General features: G+C 39.6%; 2 protein-coding genes across 4 annotated transcripts; both read right to left on the minus strand.

The window, feature by feature from the left end:
• Window positions 1-956: 956 nt before the first annotated feature.
• On the minus strand, window positions 957-9,449 carry LOC115774163 (uncharacterized). 2 transcript variants are annotated; one of them, XM_030721291.1, is made up of 21 exons: window positions 9,297-9,449; window positions 8,921-9,087; window positions 5,344-5,439; window positions 5,140-5,264; window positions 4,742-4,885; window positions 4,554-4,634; window positions 4,313-4,477; window positions 4,130-4,226; window positions 3,836-4,053; window positions 3,599-3,755; window positions 3,317-3,525; window positions 3,083-3,200; window positions 2,811-3,010; window positions 2,576-2,690; window positions 2,329-2,498; window positions 2,132-2,223; window positions 1,929-2,059; window positions 1,640-1,826; window positions 1,339-1,477; window positions 1,133-1,262; window positions 957-1,052 (listed from the first exon to the last, which is right to left on the minus strand). In XM_030721291.1, the coding sequence occupies exons 1-21, from the start codon at window positions 9,410-9,412 to the stop codon at window positions 973-975; spliced, it is 2,937 nt and encodes a 978-aa protein (XP_030577151.1). In that variant the 5' UTR covers window positions 9,413-9,449; the 3' UTR covers window positions 957-972. The 2 variants fall into 2 exon arrangements, with proteins under 2 accessions (XP_030577151.1, XP_030577152.1); XM_030721292.1 differs by lacking the exons at window positions 8,921-9,087; window positions 9,297-9,449 and adding exons at window positions 5,514-5,590; window positions 5,658-5,692.
• A 4,591-nt stretch (window positions 9,450-14,040) lies between these two features.
• matn3a (matrilin 3a) lies at window positions 14,041-18,900 on the minus strand. Of its 2 annotated transcripts, XM_030721904.1 has the most exons (7): window positions 18,730-18,900; window positions 17,448-17,918; window positions 16,354-16,929; window positions 15,153-15,278; window positions 14,722-14,820; window positions 14,519-14,588; window positions 14,041-14,425 (listed from the first exon to the last, which is right to left on the minus strand). In XM_030721904.1, the coding sequence occupies exons 1-6, from the start codon at window positions 18,833-18,835 to the stop codon at window positions 14,533-14,535; spliced, it is 1,434 nt and encodes a 477-aa protein (XP_030577764.1). In that variant the 5' UTR covers window positions 18,836-18,900; the 3' UTR covers window positions 14,041-14,425; window positions 14,519-14,532. The 2 variants fall into 2 exon arrangements, with proteins under 2 accessions (XP_030577764.1, XP_030577763.1); XM_030721903.1 differs by lacking the exon at window positions 17,448-17,918.
• Window positions 18,901-19,003: the final 103 nt, after the last annotated feature.

Raw genomic sequence — 19,003 nt, forward strand, 5'->3', positions numbered from 1 at the left:
CTCACATCATTTTAGTTTAAAGTACAGAAATTTAAGTGGGGGTGGAAATAAAGTACCAAGTACACACTGGTATAAAGTGACTTGTCCGTTCTGTGTACAGGGCACATTGTCATTGTTGACATGTTTCAGTCAGTAAGACCCATTAAGGGACTTTTAAATTTTTTTTTGAGGAGGGGCACATTTGGATGCTTATGTATTTAAAATATGAATGGGAGGGTGGGGTTAAAGTGTAGTTTGCCACAAAGTCAGACATTTACAGTTTTGTCAAGTATCAAATGAGTGCAAGTCAGAAGAGGCATTTAATTAGCATACCTGGGAATGCATTAGCTACAGTTAATGTTTTCAGCAATGGTACTTTAAGGCTTACTTTGCATTTATGAGCCTTTGGCAGAAAAGGCAAGAATGATTTCACTAAAAGATCAAGTTGTAGCTCAAACCACATCAGCTAGCTTAAGCTGTGGATGGGGCAGTCCCATCTGCAAAGTACCATATTTGCTATACTTTATAATTGGTACACCCTTTTGAATGGGATTTGCACAATAACTTCAGTATGTTAAGCTTGGTCCCTGATGGTCTAAGATCCAGAGTTCTCATTTCAATGCACTTCTGTTAGAAGTAGTCAAGGTTTATTTCTATAGCACATTAACTTCCATTGGCCAAAGTTCTGTACAGATAAAACATGCAAATCATTTATATAAAAAAAACCCACACACTACAGAGCTAGTCTGCTTATCAAATTTTAAAGCACTAACACCAAGGTTCCTTGCACCATCATAGCCAGCTAAAGGCAGAGTTGTCCAAATAAAAAAAAAATAAAAATAAAACTTTTAAATGTCTGTCTAGTGTATTCACAGATTAAACTGATTGTAGAGGTAACTAAATCTGTACATCTGCAAAGCAATGGGAGAGGGTTTTTATATTTTAAAAACAAAACAAAAAAAACCCCACACAGCACTTAGTTAAGAAATGCATTTATTGAAAAAGTCTGTTTGATAGAAAGATTGGTCCAGAGGAGAGCTGACTTTGGTGGGTTAACTCTGTACTTCTTTGCTCTGGAAATGCAAGACAAACAGGTCACCAACTGCACTTTTAGTTCAAAGTTCCTCCCTCCCCTGCCAGTCTTAACACTTACCCCTTTTTGCACCTTTTAGCCCTTGATATTTAGAGCTCCTTGTGCCTGTGGGATGCACACACTGGCCTCCACAGATCCCATCTGATGGGGTGCTTGGATCACAAATCACTGCATCACAGTGGACATGAATCTGTGGGGGTAACAAAGGTTTAGCATGTTTACAGATATGAGGTCATCTAAAACAGTACTGAGACTGCCAAGTTCACCTGATCTTTCAGAACTTCGTCATTATTAGTGAAGGTGAACATCTTCACAGAGAAGCGTTTGATGTGGGATTGGGTGGTGATGCCGTTTTCCGTAACAGGATGGAAGACTGTCACATAGGTGTCACCACGGTTCTCACAGCTAGTGAAGGAATAGACATTAAATGTAATATTGAGCTGCACTGTTTACCAGGAGTAAATTTAACCCATTACTCCAGATTAGAACATTAAAATGATATTGATGGCATTAGTCAAAGTACTGTGCAGATATTAAAGTAGGAACTTTAATATTTGATGCCATCACCTGTTCACAATGATGTCCCAACTGGGTAGAGATGTCCTGTCTTCTTGGAGAGTAGCCCAGCAGTTTTCCAAGATGAGCTCCAGCTGTGGGTCTGACTGCATTAGTGCCACTTCAAAATACAGAGGCTGCCTCAGGTATTTTGTTACTGGATAATCCTCTGCTTGGTAAAAGTGGTCATATGAAGAATCTAAGGGAGATCAGTTCCATTTGAAAATTGAGCTAACAAAAGTTTATGTACAGAATGGAGTGGCAATTGTCCAACTTTTGGCCAAGTGACTGTCAAACTTACCCTGGGCAAGTCTCATTTGTACCATTAGCTGCCCTGTCCCAATTTCTGCTCTGGGATTGTAGCTTCTTTGTTTATGACTGAATGTGACAGTTTGAGTCTTGTTGACCATGTAGTAGCAGTAAATAGTTTGCCTAAATAGAAAATTTATGAGTAATCCTCAAGAATCAGTTCATCAGGATAGTATACTGACCAAGTCTCCCTACCTGTACTTAGGATCTGCAGGTGATGTGTAGGTTGCCCCTTTCTGATGGTACAGGCTGATCTCATTTTCATACAGCATGTAGTTGTCAGAGAACTAAAGAGAAAGGACATTAAATAAGTTACCCAAAAAAATAAAAAATAAAAAAAAAAAAACCCCACACATACACCAAAAGTGTGGCACATTATAAAGTTAACTTACCATTCTAGTCGTGTCACAGGAATCAGCAGTGAAAGAAAAGTGAGCAAAGCGATCGTTGCTGAAAACTGGTCTGCAAGACCGGTCCTTCAAAGTTAGCTGACTTGGGACAAGGTTGGGCACAGATTCCAGCTTCACAGCCACAGCAGTTATTGTTCCATTGGGGTAGCACTCTTAAAAACCCGAGAGTGATTATGATTATGTATATACACAAACTGAGTATATTGAAGTAGTAAGTGAAACAGCTTACTAGTTGTCACCAAAGGGAAGTTGCAGGCCAGGGAGAGGTCACCAAGTACCCACTGGTTGTTTGGTTCCCAGAGCAGGATGTCAAGTCTGGCTTGGATGGAAGCTGAGGAAACAAGCTGCAAGAGAAGTTGTAATTCAGTGCAGATCATTTACCTCCCTGACCATGCAAAGCACTAAGCTTCATTAAAAAAAAAAAAAAAAAAATTAGGTTTCTAATGCAAAATTAAAGGACATACCTCAAAGTTTGTGTCTGGAGCAGTGTAGGGAACAACAAGGTGGAAGTGTGTCCCATTTTCTTGCAGCTTGTAGTCTTTAGCCAGCTCAGGGGTTAGCTGTCGATTTCCAATCATAGTCTCAAAGTTGTGGCCCAGACTGCCATATTTCACCCAGATGTAAAACTGCTTTTGATCACAGGTGCCAGCAAGTGTGGGTAGCACTACAAAAGAAAGGATAGCCATTTAGTGTTTGTGCCATGTTCAATTTTGGGACAGTTAAGAGCTTGACTCACCAATATCTTGCAGAGATGCCTGCAACACTACTTCATGGACAAAGGAAGTTCTTTCAGGCCGGATGATGAGCCCAAAGGTCAGAGGGAGGGTGTAGGTTGTAACCAAGGGTTCAGGATTCTTTATATAAGAGGAAAAAAAAAAAAAAAAAAAAAAAAAAAAAAAGAAAAGAAGCCAAAGTCAAATTAGGCAGTGGAAACCATCCTGTACCATAAGTGCAATTTCTTGTTACATACAGTCTTCAGCACAACTGCAGCATTAAAGACCACTTTTAAAGAAAAGCTCTTTGTGCCATTGGGGTAGATGTGCTCCTGGACAGTGAAGCCTCTGGCATTGCTCTCCTCCACAGTGAGAACATGAGTAGAAAATGTGATGTTCTTCAGCTCCACATCATGAAGGAAGGTCCCCAACCTGACATTAAACATTCTGTCCTCTGGCACAGTATCTGAGGAACAAGTCATGAGTTTAGGCCTTGGACAACCCTGAATTTAAGACCTTTACTCTTACATGGTACTTACAGTCTTCAGCATGAGGAGGTCGAGGCATCAGAGGTGTAGTAATGGGGAACAAAATCTTGTATTTGATGTCATCTTGGGTACCATCTGCCCGCCACAGTATTTCAAGCATTGGCTCCACAGTGTAGGTGACATGGTACTGGTATTCTGGGGCATGGCTCTGCAATCATTCATGGCATTGTAATAAGACATACTGTACATTCAGAACCATGTGTCACATGTTGACCTAGACTTCCAAACCTTGTAGTAGCCATCAGGTGATCCCACTGGGATCTCAACAACAATGTGAAAGTCTGTGGTAGATAGCATGTATCCTCTTGCAGCCATCTGAGACCTATCCAGCCGCAACCCATTGATGCCCATGTGCATCTCTACAATTCTGAATGGGCCATCCATAAAAGGGGTCACACGGCGAGGTACATACCAAGAGATCACATCCTCAGTGAAGATGACACCCCCTTTTAAAGAGAAACCAGTTTGTTGACTCAACTCTACAATTTAAATGCTTATGAAATCCTCAAGTGTGAGGCCCACCTGTGGGACAAGCAGCTGCCAAGTTCACAATCCCCAGACCATGTTCTGCCTTGTAGTAGATGCTCACCTTGAAGACTTCCATGGGGACTCCAGCCACCTTTTCAATTAAAAAAAAAAAAAAAAAAAAAAATTACTGGAATTTTACTGAGTGGTAGTCATACAATTGACAGTAGTAGTACTTACAGTCTCTGAGAAGGTCTCAGCTGTATTGTACGGGCTTCGCATAACCAGTCGGCTTGACGTAATCATAGCACTGTGGCCAGCTTGTTCAGCCTCCTTCAGCACCATCACTACTGGTTCAGGGGTGAAAAACGTCATCTTCCAGATACCATGTGCCAGACTAGAAGCCTGCAGCAGAAAGGAACAATAATCTCAGCTTCCACTTGTTTGCATTTGATTTTTTTAAAAACTTAAAACAAGGGACCTCAAGCAGATTGGAGTCATCATTACGATCCTGAGCCGGCCGCTTAGTTTGGGGATTAGATTTCACCATGTAGTTTGACACCTAAAAAAAACAAAACGAAAAAAAAAAAAAGGACACAGGACAAGCTGGTAGTACAATTTGTAGCGTCACAGTTATTAGAGTACAACGATCAGTGTGAAGTAACCTACTTCCATGTAGTTCCTGTCACAGAGAACCTCTTTAGGGGCCCAGTGAGTATAGCTGCAGGTCTGACTCACATCATGAGTGACCGCATCTGATGGACTCTGGCTGTACATTCGGAGCTTCAAGCCAATGTTAAATGTTGCATCTTTCTACAAGTAAAAGGAGTTTTAAAGATGTGATAAGTGAAAATTCTCTAGAAAGGCCACTCCAGGTAGTTTAGCATTTATAGCCCTTTGCTGTACATTTAAAAAAGGTAAAGTCTGCTGCCCTAAAATTTAAATACTTTGAGTTTTGACTTCAGCCATTAATTTAAACCATTTAAAAAAAAAAAAAAGAAATTAACTTCAAGTGATATGCATCTTAAAGTGTGTGTTTCACCAAAAATAACCTTAGCTCAACATACTTTGTTGTCCACAAAGCAGCCCAACAGAGACGTGTAGATTCTGGTGTTACCCCAGGGGTCAGACTCCATGCTGTATCCACACTGAGCAGCCAGGCTGGGTGTCAACAAAACAGGTTGGGTGCCATCTGGAGATGGCATACAAACATGAGGGATCACATCTCAAAGCAATGAGTCAATCTACTTGTAATTAGCTCTTTAACTCACTGATGGCTTCCACTACAAGCTGGTTCCCCACTGCTAGAGCCTCATCCATCGACAGCCTCATTAGATTTCCTAAGCAGTCTGTCTTTAAACCACTGCCTGTGAAAGTACACGATAGTCAGGTAGTGCACTCCGACTTTGATATAAAGTAGTTCAGCATGAGTTAGCCTTACTTGACTGTGAAGCAAGCTTCGTATTTGGCCATGCTTGCCCCAAAACAATTACTGCAGCCACCAGCTTCCATAATAAACTTGAGGGGAAAATACACAGGTTAGAAACATAAATGTAATTATTAGAAAATTAAACCATATACTTACATGTTCTCAAGCCTCGACATGCTGCAGTGTGAATGTAACATGCAACAACCAAAAAAAATTAAAGGAACCAACCACTGTCAGAGGTTAGCATTGAAACCCCAGCTATACAAACCACCAACAAACTAACTCTGAAGTGAAAGGGCTGACAGCTTCACAGAGCCATCAGCAGCTGTTTTATATAGCAGCTAATCACTTCTACACAGGTGAAGCACATCAGTGATGCCTCCTCACTGTGGAGGAGCTCAGGTTATGTCTCTTGTGTTTCTTGTAAAATATTGGAAAATCTGCGTGTGTGTGTGAATAAATACACGTGAACCAGAAGTGTGTCATGAAATAATTTATTAATCATTGATTTCTGAATTTATTTTACATCTGTGTTTGATATACACATTTTTGTGTTTGTTTCTCTACTGATCAGCTCCTTTTCCTTACAACCACATCACCTTGTAGAAAAACATAAGCTGTGCCTGAGCTTCAATTTAGGACACAAAGTGTGTTTTATGCAGCTGAGACATTCCTCATTATTATTTTATGTCAGCTTCTGATTAAGGTTCATTTAAAGTCACAAAGCTCCTCCTGAAAATTTCAGTGGGGCACTCTAACATTTATCAGGCTTTCACCTGATGGGTCGATAAGTCTGCAGTGTCCAGTCACAGTCTTTTCAGCTACTTATGAGACAAAATCAATTTTTTACTAACTGAGACGATCTTGAGTCACTGTGGAAAAGGAATATAAATGCTCTTCTTAATAAAAATCCATCAACTGTGGCACCTGATCCAGTGGAATATCTATTTTGTATTTTGCAGTTATCTGATTTTTAGTTCTGTCTGTCTGTTTGTGCAGACTACTTTATATATATATATATATATATATATATATATATAAAAAATCCCAAAACAAATAGACAGTGACTGATATTGAGTACATTGGTGTACACTTTGTTAATAGCAGGATTACAGGGTATATATGACTCGTAGGTTCAGAAGCTGTCAGTATCCCCTGTTTATCTTGTGCTGCTGGTCCAGAAGTGTCTGTTGCAGACTCACTTTGGCATCTTCAAAATCTGGATTGAGCTTCAATGCCTGCTGGAAGTCACTTTTGGCATTGTCAAAAAAGCCTGTAGGATAATAAAAATTGTAAATGAAGATTAATTATAAGGTTATCTTTTATAGTATACTGCCAGGCTGGATTTTTGTCAGGCACTAATAGCTAAAGGGTTGGCAAACATTTTGATTGCAAATACAGAGCTCCATCTAGTGTCTTAGAAAAAAGCACCAAAGGAATAAAGGTTGATGATTTCAGGAGACTTTACTCTTGCTACTTGCTTGCGTTCACACTTACATACAGAGACATTTTATGTAAGCACCTTGAGGTGACTGTTTTTTGTGATATGACACTATAAAAATAAAACTGAATTGAACTGAATGTATTTCTGAGTTGTTACGTTGTCAAAATGTAACAACTCAGTATGAATGTATGGACCAATTTCTCAGAGTCAGGTTGAGAATTTATCTGACTTTTCATATATGCTCCTCAAAAAAATTTGACTTTAATAAGAGCTGTTTCTGTGCTATGGTTGGTTCTGAAACCTTATTGGTACTTATCATAAAACCTCACTACACCTTTTCTACAACCCAACTGGAGGGAGTAATGTCATTCTTCTAACAGGAAAGGTATGATTTGTGTTTTTGATGATGGTTATGAGGAACCACATGCAAAATCTGCCATACAGGAGATGTTCATAGCATATGATGACTTTGTGCATGAATGTGTATGAATACACAGTAACCTATGTGCACTAGGGTTTAATATTTTTCCCGAAAATGACATGAATCAAATCCCGGGAAATGACGAGCCATTTCCCGGGAATCCCGGGAAAAAAGTTTATTTATTTTTTTATTTTAATTAGGCCTTCTGTAGCCTGTGTCAGCCTTAACCTATTGTGATATTGTAGAGGTAGCTTTCCAGCTATGTCCTGTTATGCCCAGTAGGGGGTAACGTCGGCTTGATTAACGCAATAAAACCTACATCTCGGCATTTGAGTGCTCGAGCTATGCGGTGTTGTATCGTTCCTCAACACTCCCTTAACAAATATAATTCGAATATTCCTCCATTGTACATGGAATTATAACAAGCTATTTTACAACTGCTGGTGCAAAACAATACGGTTCATCTCCACAGCATTGATAAAGGCTCAGCCACGCTGTCGTGGCGACATCTGTTGCGCTATATCTCCACCAGTGGAACGCTGTAATAGTCATTGAAAAGTTAACTACCGTACTACACTATAATATGCCATAACACAGGGCCTTGAGTAATGCACTACGACTTGGTCATTGCCATTCTGGCAACAACAAATTTATAACACCGTGTCTGAGGGTTAAAGTACGTTCGCTGTGAATCGTCTATTGAAAAACTGGCCATTCCTTATAGCCTAAAAATATACATTTTACTCAACTCCATTTTAAAAGCGAAATATGTTAAAGCAATCTATTTCATGATAATTTCTTCACACATTAGGCCCGTATCCTAATTCATGATTGTTAGTAAGCGGCTGCAAACGAGGAAAAGAAACACTCGAAGTTAAACAGATATTTCTTTATTGTTCAGGGCAGGCATATTTTATAGGCTATATAATGCAATATAACAATATATAATATAAAATTATATAATACAAAATACCTTAGGGTAAACACATTGCCTACGATTTCAACAAATTAAAGAGGAAAAAAGTACAACTGTGTAATACCTCTATTAAAACGCTTGAGATGAAGGCTGAAGCCTTAAACGGAGGCTGAACGTGCCTGAAATGAAGAGTAATGCTTTTCGCATTAAACGAACCCTTCTCTCAATATTTCCTTAAATTTAACATTCTGAAGCTTTCTTTTCTTTCTGAAAGTCAAATCGACGCGCGCGACTTTTTTCCCGGTTTCCCGTCTAACGTTTCCCGGGAAACGGGAAATGGTTCTGATCGCATTACCCGGGAATCCCGGATCCCGGGATTAAACCCTAATGTGCACTTCTGCTCCTTTATATGATATATATTAATTGAATGACTTCTGTCACCAACCATCTCTGATCCTTATTTACATTTTTATAGGACTGTTTTTCAACTGGACCTAAAGAAGTTAATAAAAACGAAGCAGAAAAATAGGCATTTATTTTGAAGGTAATGGGCGGAAGTAGTTTTTTGCTGTTGGGCTACCCTGCTCAGCAAGCCGCTGATAAATTGTATGTATCGTTTACTTGTTGCCTCGTCTTACCTAATCTATAATGAATGAGTCCTCTGTTGTAGAAAGGTACTTCAAACTGGCTGTCGGCTTGTATTGCAGAGGTGTAGTCGTCCATTGCTTCATAAAAATCCACTCGGAGGTACTTTATCTGTCCGCGGTTGTTATAAGCAGTTGCCAAACTGCTAGCTTCACGTTCCCTGTTCAGATATTACACAGTTACAACAACTTTTTAAACCAGGAAATGCAGTCAAATGTCAACATAAGTAGAGAAAAAGAACTAACATGAGCTAGCGGTTAGCGATAAACGGGTCACAAAATCTAACGTATAACAGAATATGTCGTAACACCACCTAAGGTTATAAGTGACAGCAGCTGGCTGATTTAGCGTCTCCAAAAAAGACGATACCTGGTCTGTATGCAGGAAGAGATAAACTTTGTGTACAGCTCCTCTGCCATTTTAAAATTCTGCCTTTTAAACTCGGCGTGGGCATCTTCCAGTATTTGGGAAATATTGTCCTCCATATGTGCATGTTATTTATTTTTTTTCTTTAACAGCGGATGTGACGTTACGCACCAAACCGTCCAATCAGAATTCACAAGTGGGTGTGGCTGGTTCTGGTAGCGGGCACTGTGACCTTTGAACAGTGATGGGGTAACTTCCTTTTAAAACCTTTATTACTTTTTAAAAATAGTTTTCATAGTTTTGCATAGTTATCAAGCAACATAGGTGCACATTTCTCCACAGTTTTTTTTTTGTAGCTTAATTATATTGTAGTATAAACTACTTCATCTGCTACCATAGCAGGCTTCACTACCATCTTGTAAACCTTTCACTTTCACTCTTGCTGCTATCCTTCTGTCACATCCCTGACACTCATCTTCACCCACTCCACGGTGCCTGCACTCTCTTCTTCACCTTGGATGGTTGACCTGGGTTGCTCCTTGCATCTTCACTGTTATACCTGCCTCCCTCTCATTCACACACGTATTCTGTGTTGCTTCTACTGACTTTCATTTCGTCTCTTCCTAGAGCATACCTCCACCTCTCCATCCTCTCTTCCACCTGCTCCCTACTCTCACTACAGATCACAATGTTGTCTCCAAATATCATAGTCCACGAAAACTCCTGCCTGACCTCATCAGTTAGCCTGTCCCTAACAAGAAGGGGCTCAGAGCAGATCCCTGATGTAATCCCACCCCCACCATGAACCCATCTGTCACTCCTACCACATGCCTCCCCGCTGTCTCGCTGTCCTCATGTCTTGTAAAACCCTCACATATTTCTCTGCCACTCCTGACTTCCTCAAGCAGTACCACATTTCTGCTCTTGGCACCCTATCATATACTGTCTCTAAATCCACAAAGGTGCAACTCCTGACCTTCTCATTAATTCAGCATCAACAGTATATCCCAGCTTCCTCTGTTTTACCTATTTATTCATATGTACGCGCACATTTGTGGGAGAGAGATCATCTTTTTATTGTTTTACCAAACACTATTTTCTTTTTCTAACAGCAGGTGTCAGACTTGACTTAGGTTTCATTTAAAAAGTAAATGATGTAGTCAGTGAAAATAGTACTGCTTATATCTGTAAAAAGTATAACATCTTTATTATAGAAATCCAGGTAGATGCTTGATATCTATAATAAAGATGTTTTTTATATTTTAAAGAAAAAATTTTTTTAAAAATTTATATTTTAAAGAAAAAACCAGTAACAAGACAATGTGAAAACTTTACTGGAGTAAATATACAACAAGAAGCCAACACATAGAAGAACTGGTGAGAAGAGCTGGTCTTAGGCAATCTCCCTAAGAACTAAAGGTCATTCAGAAGCTGTGCACTTTTCATTTACAGCCCATTTATCTCCAGACTACGTGGATGAGCTGAAACAGATCAAACAGAGTCAGGTTTGACCTGAGGAAGTGGATGTAGGCCACTGCCTGTTAACACTATTCAGAAAATGGATGTAGCATACTGCTTTTCACGGTTGTGTAACTGTGAATTATTACGTTGCAGGAATCAAGGGTCCCCAAAGGCTGCACACTATCAATAACTGCAAAGAGAAAGGAGTCAGCCATGCTATTTGTGCTAAATTATCACAGACTCCATTACTCATCACAAAATTTGTCACAAAAGCACAGGCCCTTCTGTGTTCATCAATAAATATTTTTTCTTTTTTTTTTTTCCTTTTCAAATTGAGTTTATTTACCCGCTTTATTTTGGCACCAAAGAAGAAAAGATTATGTTCAGAAATTTCAGCTTTGGTGCTTCTTATCATCCCAAATGTTGCTGTTTGCTGAGAGACTTAACACAAAGCATCCAAGACCATTTTGGTCTGACAGAACCAGGACAGACATCTATCACACCTAACCCTATTTTTTTTAAATTTCCCCTGAAAATTAGGGAACTTATTTTGGGCTATATTTGTGATTGGCAAGAATATTATTGTTATTATTGCTTAATATTGTTGCCTTTTGGGGTGTTTTTATGCATATCTTCATTGGACTGAGTAGCAATCCATCATTCAGCACAAACGTGGATTTAGAACATGTTTTCTGATGAAAAACATGGACAATGTGGTGCTCGTGTGAGGTATAACTGATGCACAACTCTGTGTGCACTGTTACAATCATACATTTTAGAAACATAGACTGTTTATTGTGAGATTTGGGTGTTACACAAGACAAAGTCCATTTTCCATTCTAGCAGCAAATTCACTGCAATGCCCCTTTTACAAACACATATGGCTCCATTAAACATTTCCCAGCTTAATATTTGCAAGAAATGTTAAAAAGTTTATTATGAGGATACAGGAGAAAAACATTTGAATTAGGCTGGATGTAACCTGTAAAATAACAGACTGAATAATGAATCGAAGCAGAAGTGTTATTTAAACCTCCTGAACAGGGATGCATTGTTCTGTCTTTTCCACTTCTCGGCAGCATGTGAGTCCCATTCATCTTTTCCCCCTGAAGCACTGGTAGGCGCACCTCTCTGAGTGTCTGTGTGTGTGTGTGTGTGTGTGTGTGTGTGTGTGTGTGTGTGTGTGTGTGTGTGTGTGTGTGTGTGTGTGTGTGTGTGTGTGTGTGTGTGTGTGTGTGTGTGTGGTAACTATGAACTGAAATGGCAAACAAACATAAAACAGCTGTCCGGTTAAAGGAAGGAGGGAGCGGATCCAGAGCAGACCAGAGGTAAACGTTGGCATGTTGACTCTCTGCTTCACACAGACACCACAGACAGAGACTCTCTGTTTGTCAGTGCTGTTCGAGGCAAATAAGCCAGGTCATTCCAGAAGTAACAGGATGACCTCTGTCTGTTGTTTTTCTGGCAACAGAGAAGGCGTAAAATATAACGGTACAAAAGAAAATGGTCTCCCCTGACCTCAGATGTTTGAGTAGTTTGACATAGTAAATAGAAAGGTTAGAGCTTTACCTTCATATTTGCCTTTCTATATTGACACAGAAATACATATATGCCATAGAAACGTACAGTTATCCAAGACACATGCAATGCCTCTCTTATAACTGCAGAGATACTTTCCCAAATACCTTCAAGTATTTGAAAGTATGTTCATTGAGAGCACTACAAGATTTTGCAAAGATACAGGCAGTCTGACAAAGTTAACTGTAATTGATTTAATTTAAACTTGAAAAAAATCATTGAACACTGGCCTTCCTTTACAATTTACAATAATAATGAGTTTAAAATAACAAGCATTGTTTGTCAGGAGGAAGGAGAAAGGGTAGAGAGCTCTAAGTTCCTCAGTGTTCACATCTCTGCTGACCTTACCAGGACCACACACATCAAGTGGGGAAGGCTAACTTGATTGGGAATTTTAAGCATGCTCACTTCCCTCATCACCTGCTGATCAGCTTCTATTGGTCTGCAATGGAGATCCTGACCTCCTGTCTGCTCCACGGTGTGGTTCAGCAGCTGCACAGCAGACAAGAGAAAGGACTTCCAACGGGGTCACTCAAAACTAAAACTAACAGATTAAAAAACAGCTCCTTCCCACAGGACCCCCACTCACCCTCCCCAAGACTGTGGTATAAAAGAAGTGCATAAACTATGTCACTCTCATTTCTTTGCACTCTGTAATCATTTGCAGTATTATTCAGTATATGCTACCTCATTGTATCTACAGTATGTTCTCATCTAGTTTTGTCTTTTGCTGTCACACCCTGGCTTTGGACTGTTTGACCTGCTGCCCTCTGGCAGGAGCTACAGGTGCATCAAAGCCAGAACAAACAGACTTAAGAACAGTTTCTTCACTAGAGCAATCACCTCCCTGAACTCTCACACTCACCCACTAACTGTGCAATACCCACATCTCTGTGCAATATTATATTATTCATACTGAACAATATCTATCACGCCTATGTTGTGTAATATCCAATATTCATTCACCAAGTGCAATATTCACCATCTTCATTATTATATGTATACACTTAATGAATTTTTTTACAACGTATTTTTATGCATTCTCTTATTTTTTATACATTTTATTTTCTGTATATATTTTTATACATTTTATTTTCTGTATATTTTATACATTGTTTTATTTTCTTTATATTTTTAATTATATTAAATTATTATATTTTTATTTTTATTTTAGAGAGTTTTACTTTCTATTTCATGACACTGAACAGGAGTGGCCCTCCAGTCTCATTGTACATCCTGTATAACGACAATAAAGGCATTCTATTCTATTCTATTCTATTCTATTCTATTCTATTCTATTCACACATAGAGCTCCTAAACTGTTTTTTATTGATTCATAAACACTCACAATGAAACTCTGGTCTATTCTATTCTTCATGTCAGCATCATATTCTATTTCTTATGTGAAAAGTACTTTAGTTAACCAAAAATAAAAATAAATACTACACACGAATTAAAATAAAAACAAATAGGTGATGCAATTTTAATGTCATTTTTTAATGTCATACTTTTATCATATATATATACACATATAGAAACACAAGGACACAAATATTTTAGAAACCTGTCAACAACTAAAGTAAAATATATAAATATAAAACAAAAATTTAAATGGTTATTTATTAGGCAAATAAACTGAATTCACATTTTTTTAAAACCAAATTTGAGCCACCAGACTGGACTTCTCTGAGAATTGAGAAATTAATCAAGCATAACATTCGACCACTAAACCAAACGTTTCTGTTCAGGAATGCAAGTGAACAACTGTAATTTGGCATCTTAATAAAAAATAATATCTATATTATATATATGACATGATATATACACACCTTTAGTTTTTTAGTTAAATTTAAGTTACAAATTAACTAAAAGTTTACCCTATAAGGCATACAATACAAAAAGGAATGAAACAATAACAAAATAATTGGTTACTATACATTTTAATATGCACACACAACAGTGATGTTTAGTAACATTTATGGGGGTGTCGTCAATCTGTGGTTGAAGTCTGTCCTGTAGTTACAGACGGTGGATGACAGGAAGCTCCTCTCCATGATGCTGAAGTCTGGGGAAGCAACTTGAGTCATCTGGCTCTGCAGAAAGTAAATAATCAAGAGGTCAGTTTGCTCACAGTGGGTGGGATACTTTTACGACCAATCATGGAGGAAAAAAAAGTTGACCCCTACCCATGTGCAAAGCTTTAGGCATGACCCACCAGGTTCTCAAGGCGCTCTATTCTCCCAGTCACATCAGCAAGTTTGAAGAGTCAAGGAAACTTTTTTGATAATTACACAATGAAGCAATAACAACAGTAACAATAATAGCATGTAGAAACCACCAGCTGTCAGCTGCAGAGACTGTCATCCATCTGAAACAACAGACTGGATATTCTTAGCTGTGAGCTGCTGGATGGTCGCCTGCGTCTGCTTCTGGAAAGCCAGTCTGGCCTCGCATTTGCAGGGATCCTCCACCACCTTCACTTTCACCTCTTTACAGGGGGAGAGCAAATTTCACATAAGGGTAGCAGATCATATAAAGAGTGAAAAAGCACACAGAGAACCACCCACGCTACTTTTCCCCACTAGGCTGCTGGTCAAGAACAAAAACAAAGCTCAAATGAACGAGGCAGGTTGAGAAGTACAGATTTAGGGGTAATTGTCCAACAAACAATGAGTTCTAGACTCAGGAGTTATGTGATGCTATGAAGCCCTGCTCTGGAGCCAGTCTGGGTAACTTATTGTTTCCTACATGTCTTTAACCTATTGAGCAGCATTAGTATGACACCAAAGAGCTGCAGGAATTTGCACAGTATGTCCTTACGTTTGAGGGAACATGTTTTCTTGTCCGCATTCAAGATATAGCCTTTCCGGCACTTGCAGTAATAGGAGGCGTTGCTGTTGACACAAATATGTTCGCAGTCATGTCCCATGGCACAGGGGTCCACACCTAGAATAAGCCGGGATTAAGGGATGGCAGCACGGGTACAGTTTTGTGTGTGAGTAAGTGGGTAGCTCGTGAAAGGTAAGGCATTGCTCAAATGTACAAAACTAGTTTGTGGTTATTGGAAAGTTTTTCTGATGAAGAGTACACTATATACTGAAATAGAGAAGTAAAAATAAGCTATCTTTTACTTCACATGTTGCAATCATTCCTTCAGTTTTAGGATGCTTTTCTACATGTATGAGTTAAAAAAAATATGGCTGGAAACTTTTTCTCAGGTGTTTGTACTTGACCGTACATATGGTGGAAACACCTTCACAGATGTGAACTTCTGTGTCTTCTGCAACTGAGGTAATATCCTAAAGTTTGGACAGTTTTGAACAAAGACACACAATTTCACAAATGATGTGACAAAAACAAACAAAGAAACAAAAATATATGTCAGTAAAATTATAGCAAAACCTCAGTTTTTAAACCTTTATCTTTAAATTTTAGTACATGGACATCATTGAAGAGCAGTCACTCCAACATGTAAATTATTTTTGAGTATTGATCATTTTTTCCTAAAAATTGCAGTTTCTTTTATGCAAGCAGACATTTCAAAAAAAGAATAAAGTCAGCCTATATTGAGGGATTCCACTTATGCTAATCTGAATGCTTTCTAATCCTTTTTTCACTTTAGTGTTTAAAAACTTGAGATTTTACTTCACATTTAAATTATTTTCAACACAGACAGATGGAAAGGTTAAAGCATTAGGATGCTTTGATAGCAAAACAATCCACTAATGACCACCATATAAAGTTTTTGCTTTTTAATCAGAAGCTGAAAGCTTAGGGCCACATGGCCCTAAGACTTTCTGTGGGTTTAAATTGGCGACTACAAGGAGGTTCTAGTGCTGACATCTGCAGTCCGTATGGGGGCTGAGACCATCTGCTCTAATCATTTTTTTCAGATTTCAACAGTAACACTGTAAACGACCCACAACAGCCTCCCCCCTGTGGACTGTAGGTGCCCCTTACTGAGGAACTAGAACCAGGGTTAATGGTGGGAAAATATTGTGCAGGCCCCTCTTTGTCCTACCGCACAGGGTCTCCCTGAACTTGGACGTGAGCTTCTCGATGACGCCGTAGGTCTCCACGTAGAAGACGTGATCTTCCAGAGGGATGCTGGCCATTAGTTGCAGGGAGCGCATGTCCGCACGGTCCACCCCGACAGCGTAGATCTCAATACCGAATGCCCGGGCTGCAGCAGACACTTCTTCCACCTGGTCTTGAGGTCTCCCGTCTGTCACGATGATGGCCACCTTGGAGATATTCCTGGAGTGAGGCCGGGCTCCAGACTGCTCTGTGAAGGCTTCATTCACTGCAGTCTTGATGGCGAGGCCAGTCATGGTGCCAGTTGCCAAGGGCTCAATGCGGGAGATGGCTTTCTTCAAGTCTAGTTTGCCGAAATGGTCTTTGAGCAGGAACTCAATCTTGACCGTGCTGGCGTAGTTGACCACAGCCACCCTGGTGGCATCTGAGCCCACTTCGAGTGTGTCGACCATGTTGGCCAGAAATATTTTGACCTTCTCAAACTCACCACGACGCACACTGCGAGAGCTGTCAATGATGAAGACCAGGTCCAGGGGACGGCTTCTGCACTGAGAGTCTGTTGCTGTGATCAGACCATGGCAGGATTAAGCTGGTTTCAGTTCATTATCCAAAACATTCATTATTTAGACCGTTATACAGTTATTTATCCACAAAAGAGCACACAACACTTTGGGATGCACACAGTGAAACAGCTGTGCATCACCACAGTGGTTAAAAAAAACAAAAAACAAAGTGTGGTTCTTCTAAAATGATACTGTATGCTATGTAACATACTGTGCATCATTTCATGGATTCAACAGTCCATCATAAACATGCTTCATCCTTTCATGTCATTTTCCTGAATGAAAAGGATGTTCAGTGCCCAACACATGAAAAAATGACATCACACCTAAACATGAAGACAGAGTTAGAATCCTTTCCAGTCCAGTCTTATTTACATATACTAAACTGCATAATTTCTGAAGTGTTTACCTCTTTATAGAAATGTCACTGATTAAAGTGAAACAAAAAGATCTGACCTGGAAAACATTAGGGAGCACTGGTTGGTTTGGAAAGAAAACCTGACTAGTAAAATTCTACCTGTCGCCACAGGACTGACGGTGGTGATGAAGCCGCTTTGGGTACTGACCGGTAGCGTCACAAGAGCGGCGGTCTCCCCTGGCGGCACAGTGGTCACCAACACTGGCATCATGGCGGTCACCGGTACCACTGTGGTTGCTTGCAGGGTTGGCAGAATTGTTGGTTCTGGGAGAGCTGGGGGGCGCACCACAGGTGACGGGCACGGACCTTTCACTTTGTAAGGGAACGGGCCTTTGACCCCATGTTGGGGATGATGAGCCAATGGTGGAGACAGACCTTTGTGTGTGTGATGCATATGTGGTGCACCTAGGCCTTTGAATGTGTGGTGATAGGGGTAGATGGGGACTGGGGGTCTGTGGTAAGTCACTGGTGGAGATAGGGGAATGGGGTGATATACTACCGGTGGAGGGATCCTTGGTGGCTGGTAGTGGTAGTGATACCGTCCTCTATACGTGTAATCACCTCTGTGAACTACAGGGCCACCAGAAAGGAAAAGTGATGGAGAAAATTAGTAGGTTGATAGAAGGTAAACAGGAAAGTTGTGTAAGTTGATATTGTGTAGTAAATATACTGTACAATAATCCCTTTTGTTTACTTAGGAACACAGACAAATTATTAGTATACGCATTCAGCCACCTGGGCTGTTTCAGACAAGCTTCAATTATGCTCTGGACAGAGCTTGTGAAACACCCGGTCAAGATTTGAGATTTCATGCATGATGTGTTTGAGAAGAGGGTAAAATCCTTCTGTTAGAATGAATCATTATGAATGAAATATCTGCAAGATCTGAAATATCTAAAAATGAACGATTTTCACTACAAAAAAAAACATGCTTTATTTTTATGTTAACAAAATGAACTAATGTGCCTAGAAAGCAGTGGTGGACAAAGTACTGTAAATATCATGTACTTTAATCTAGTCTATTAAACTTGGGTGTAGCATTATACTGTAGTTGAAATCTGAACAGTTATGCTAACTCTTCTCTGTTTCATTTTTATTTTTTTAATTGTTTTTATTTTGTTAAATATTAGATAATTGCATTTACTAGTTAGTTTCATCTTTGGGAAGTTTTATAATTATTTTAAATAATTTAACAAGATTATACAAAAATGAAGCTGTAAAACAAAAAAATATTGGAGTGAGAGGCTCAATCATAAAGCTCAAAACTAAAGTAGCAAATGCAAAACCTGCTGCATTTTTGTTCCTAGCCTACCTATTCCACCACTGTTAGACTACCATGTAGAACTATACTACTAAAAATTAAACACTTTAGTAAACTCACTTGCTGGATTGAGGGTCCTGAGTGGTGGATCACCCGCCATAAGGTGGTATGTGGCCTGTGTATCAGACAGCAGCAGTGCAGCAAGGAGCCAGTGAAAAGGCTTCATCGTTTCAGTATGCAGAATTCCTTCTGTGGTCTGCGCTCTGAATACTTTCTGTCTGTGAGGATCAGGGGGTCAAACCCTCTCCAAGGAGGAGGAGACATAAGTGAAGCACGTCAAAGTGTCGGCCAATCCAAAGGTGGGACATGAGCTTCAGGGCACAAACATATTACT

The sequence above is a fragment of the Archocentrus centrarchus genome, chromosome 24 (assembly GCF_007364275.1).
Source record: "Archocentrus centrarchus isolate MPI-CPG fArcCen1 chromosome 24, fArcCen1, whole genome shotgun sequence".
In the NCBI taxonomy this organism is placed as follows: domain Eukaryota; kingdom Metazoa; phylum Chordata; class Actinopteri; order Cichliformes; family Cichlidae; genus Archocentrus; species Archocentrus centrarchus.

What these genes read in the sequence shown, in the direction of transcription:
- LOC115774163 (XM_030721291.1), bottom strand. Translation starts at nt 9,412, where the DNA reads ATGGAGGACAATATTTCCCAAATACTGGAAGATGCCCACGCCGAGTTT. An exon ending in CTCCAGACACAAACTTTGAG is followed by an intron (nt 2,691 to 2,810) that starts GTATGTCCTTTA and finishes CTTCTCTTGCAG; the next exon opens with CTTGTTTCCTCAGCTTCCAT. An exon ending in CTTCCCTTTGGTGACAACTA is followed by an intron (nt 2,499 to 2,575) that starts GTAAGCTGTTTC and finishes CGGGTTTTTAAG; the next exon opens with AGTGCTACCCCAATGGAACA.
- matn3a (XM_030721904.1), bottom strand. Translation starts at nt 18,835, where the DNA reads ATGAAGCCTTTTCACTGGCTCCTTGCTGCACTGCTGCTGTCTGATACA. An exon ending in GTTCAGGGAGACCCTGTGCG is followed by an intron (nt 15,279 to 16,353) that starts GTAGGACAAAGA and finishes GGCTTATTCTAG; the next exon opens with GTGTGGACCCCTGTGCCATG. An exon ending in GAAAACATGTTCCCTCAAAC is followed by an intron (nt 14,821 to 15,152) that starts GTAAGGACATAC and finishes CCCCCTGTAAAG; the next exon opens with AGGTGAAAGTGAAGGTGGTG.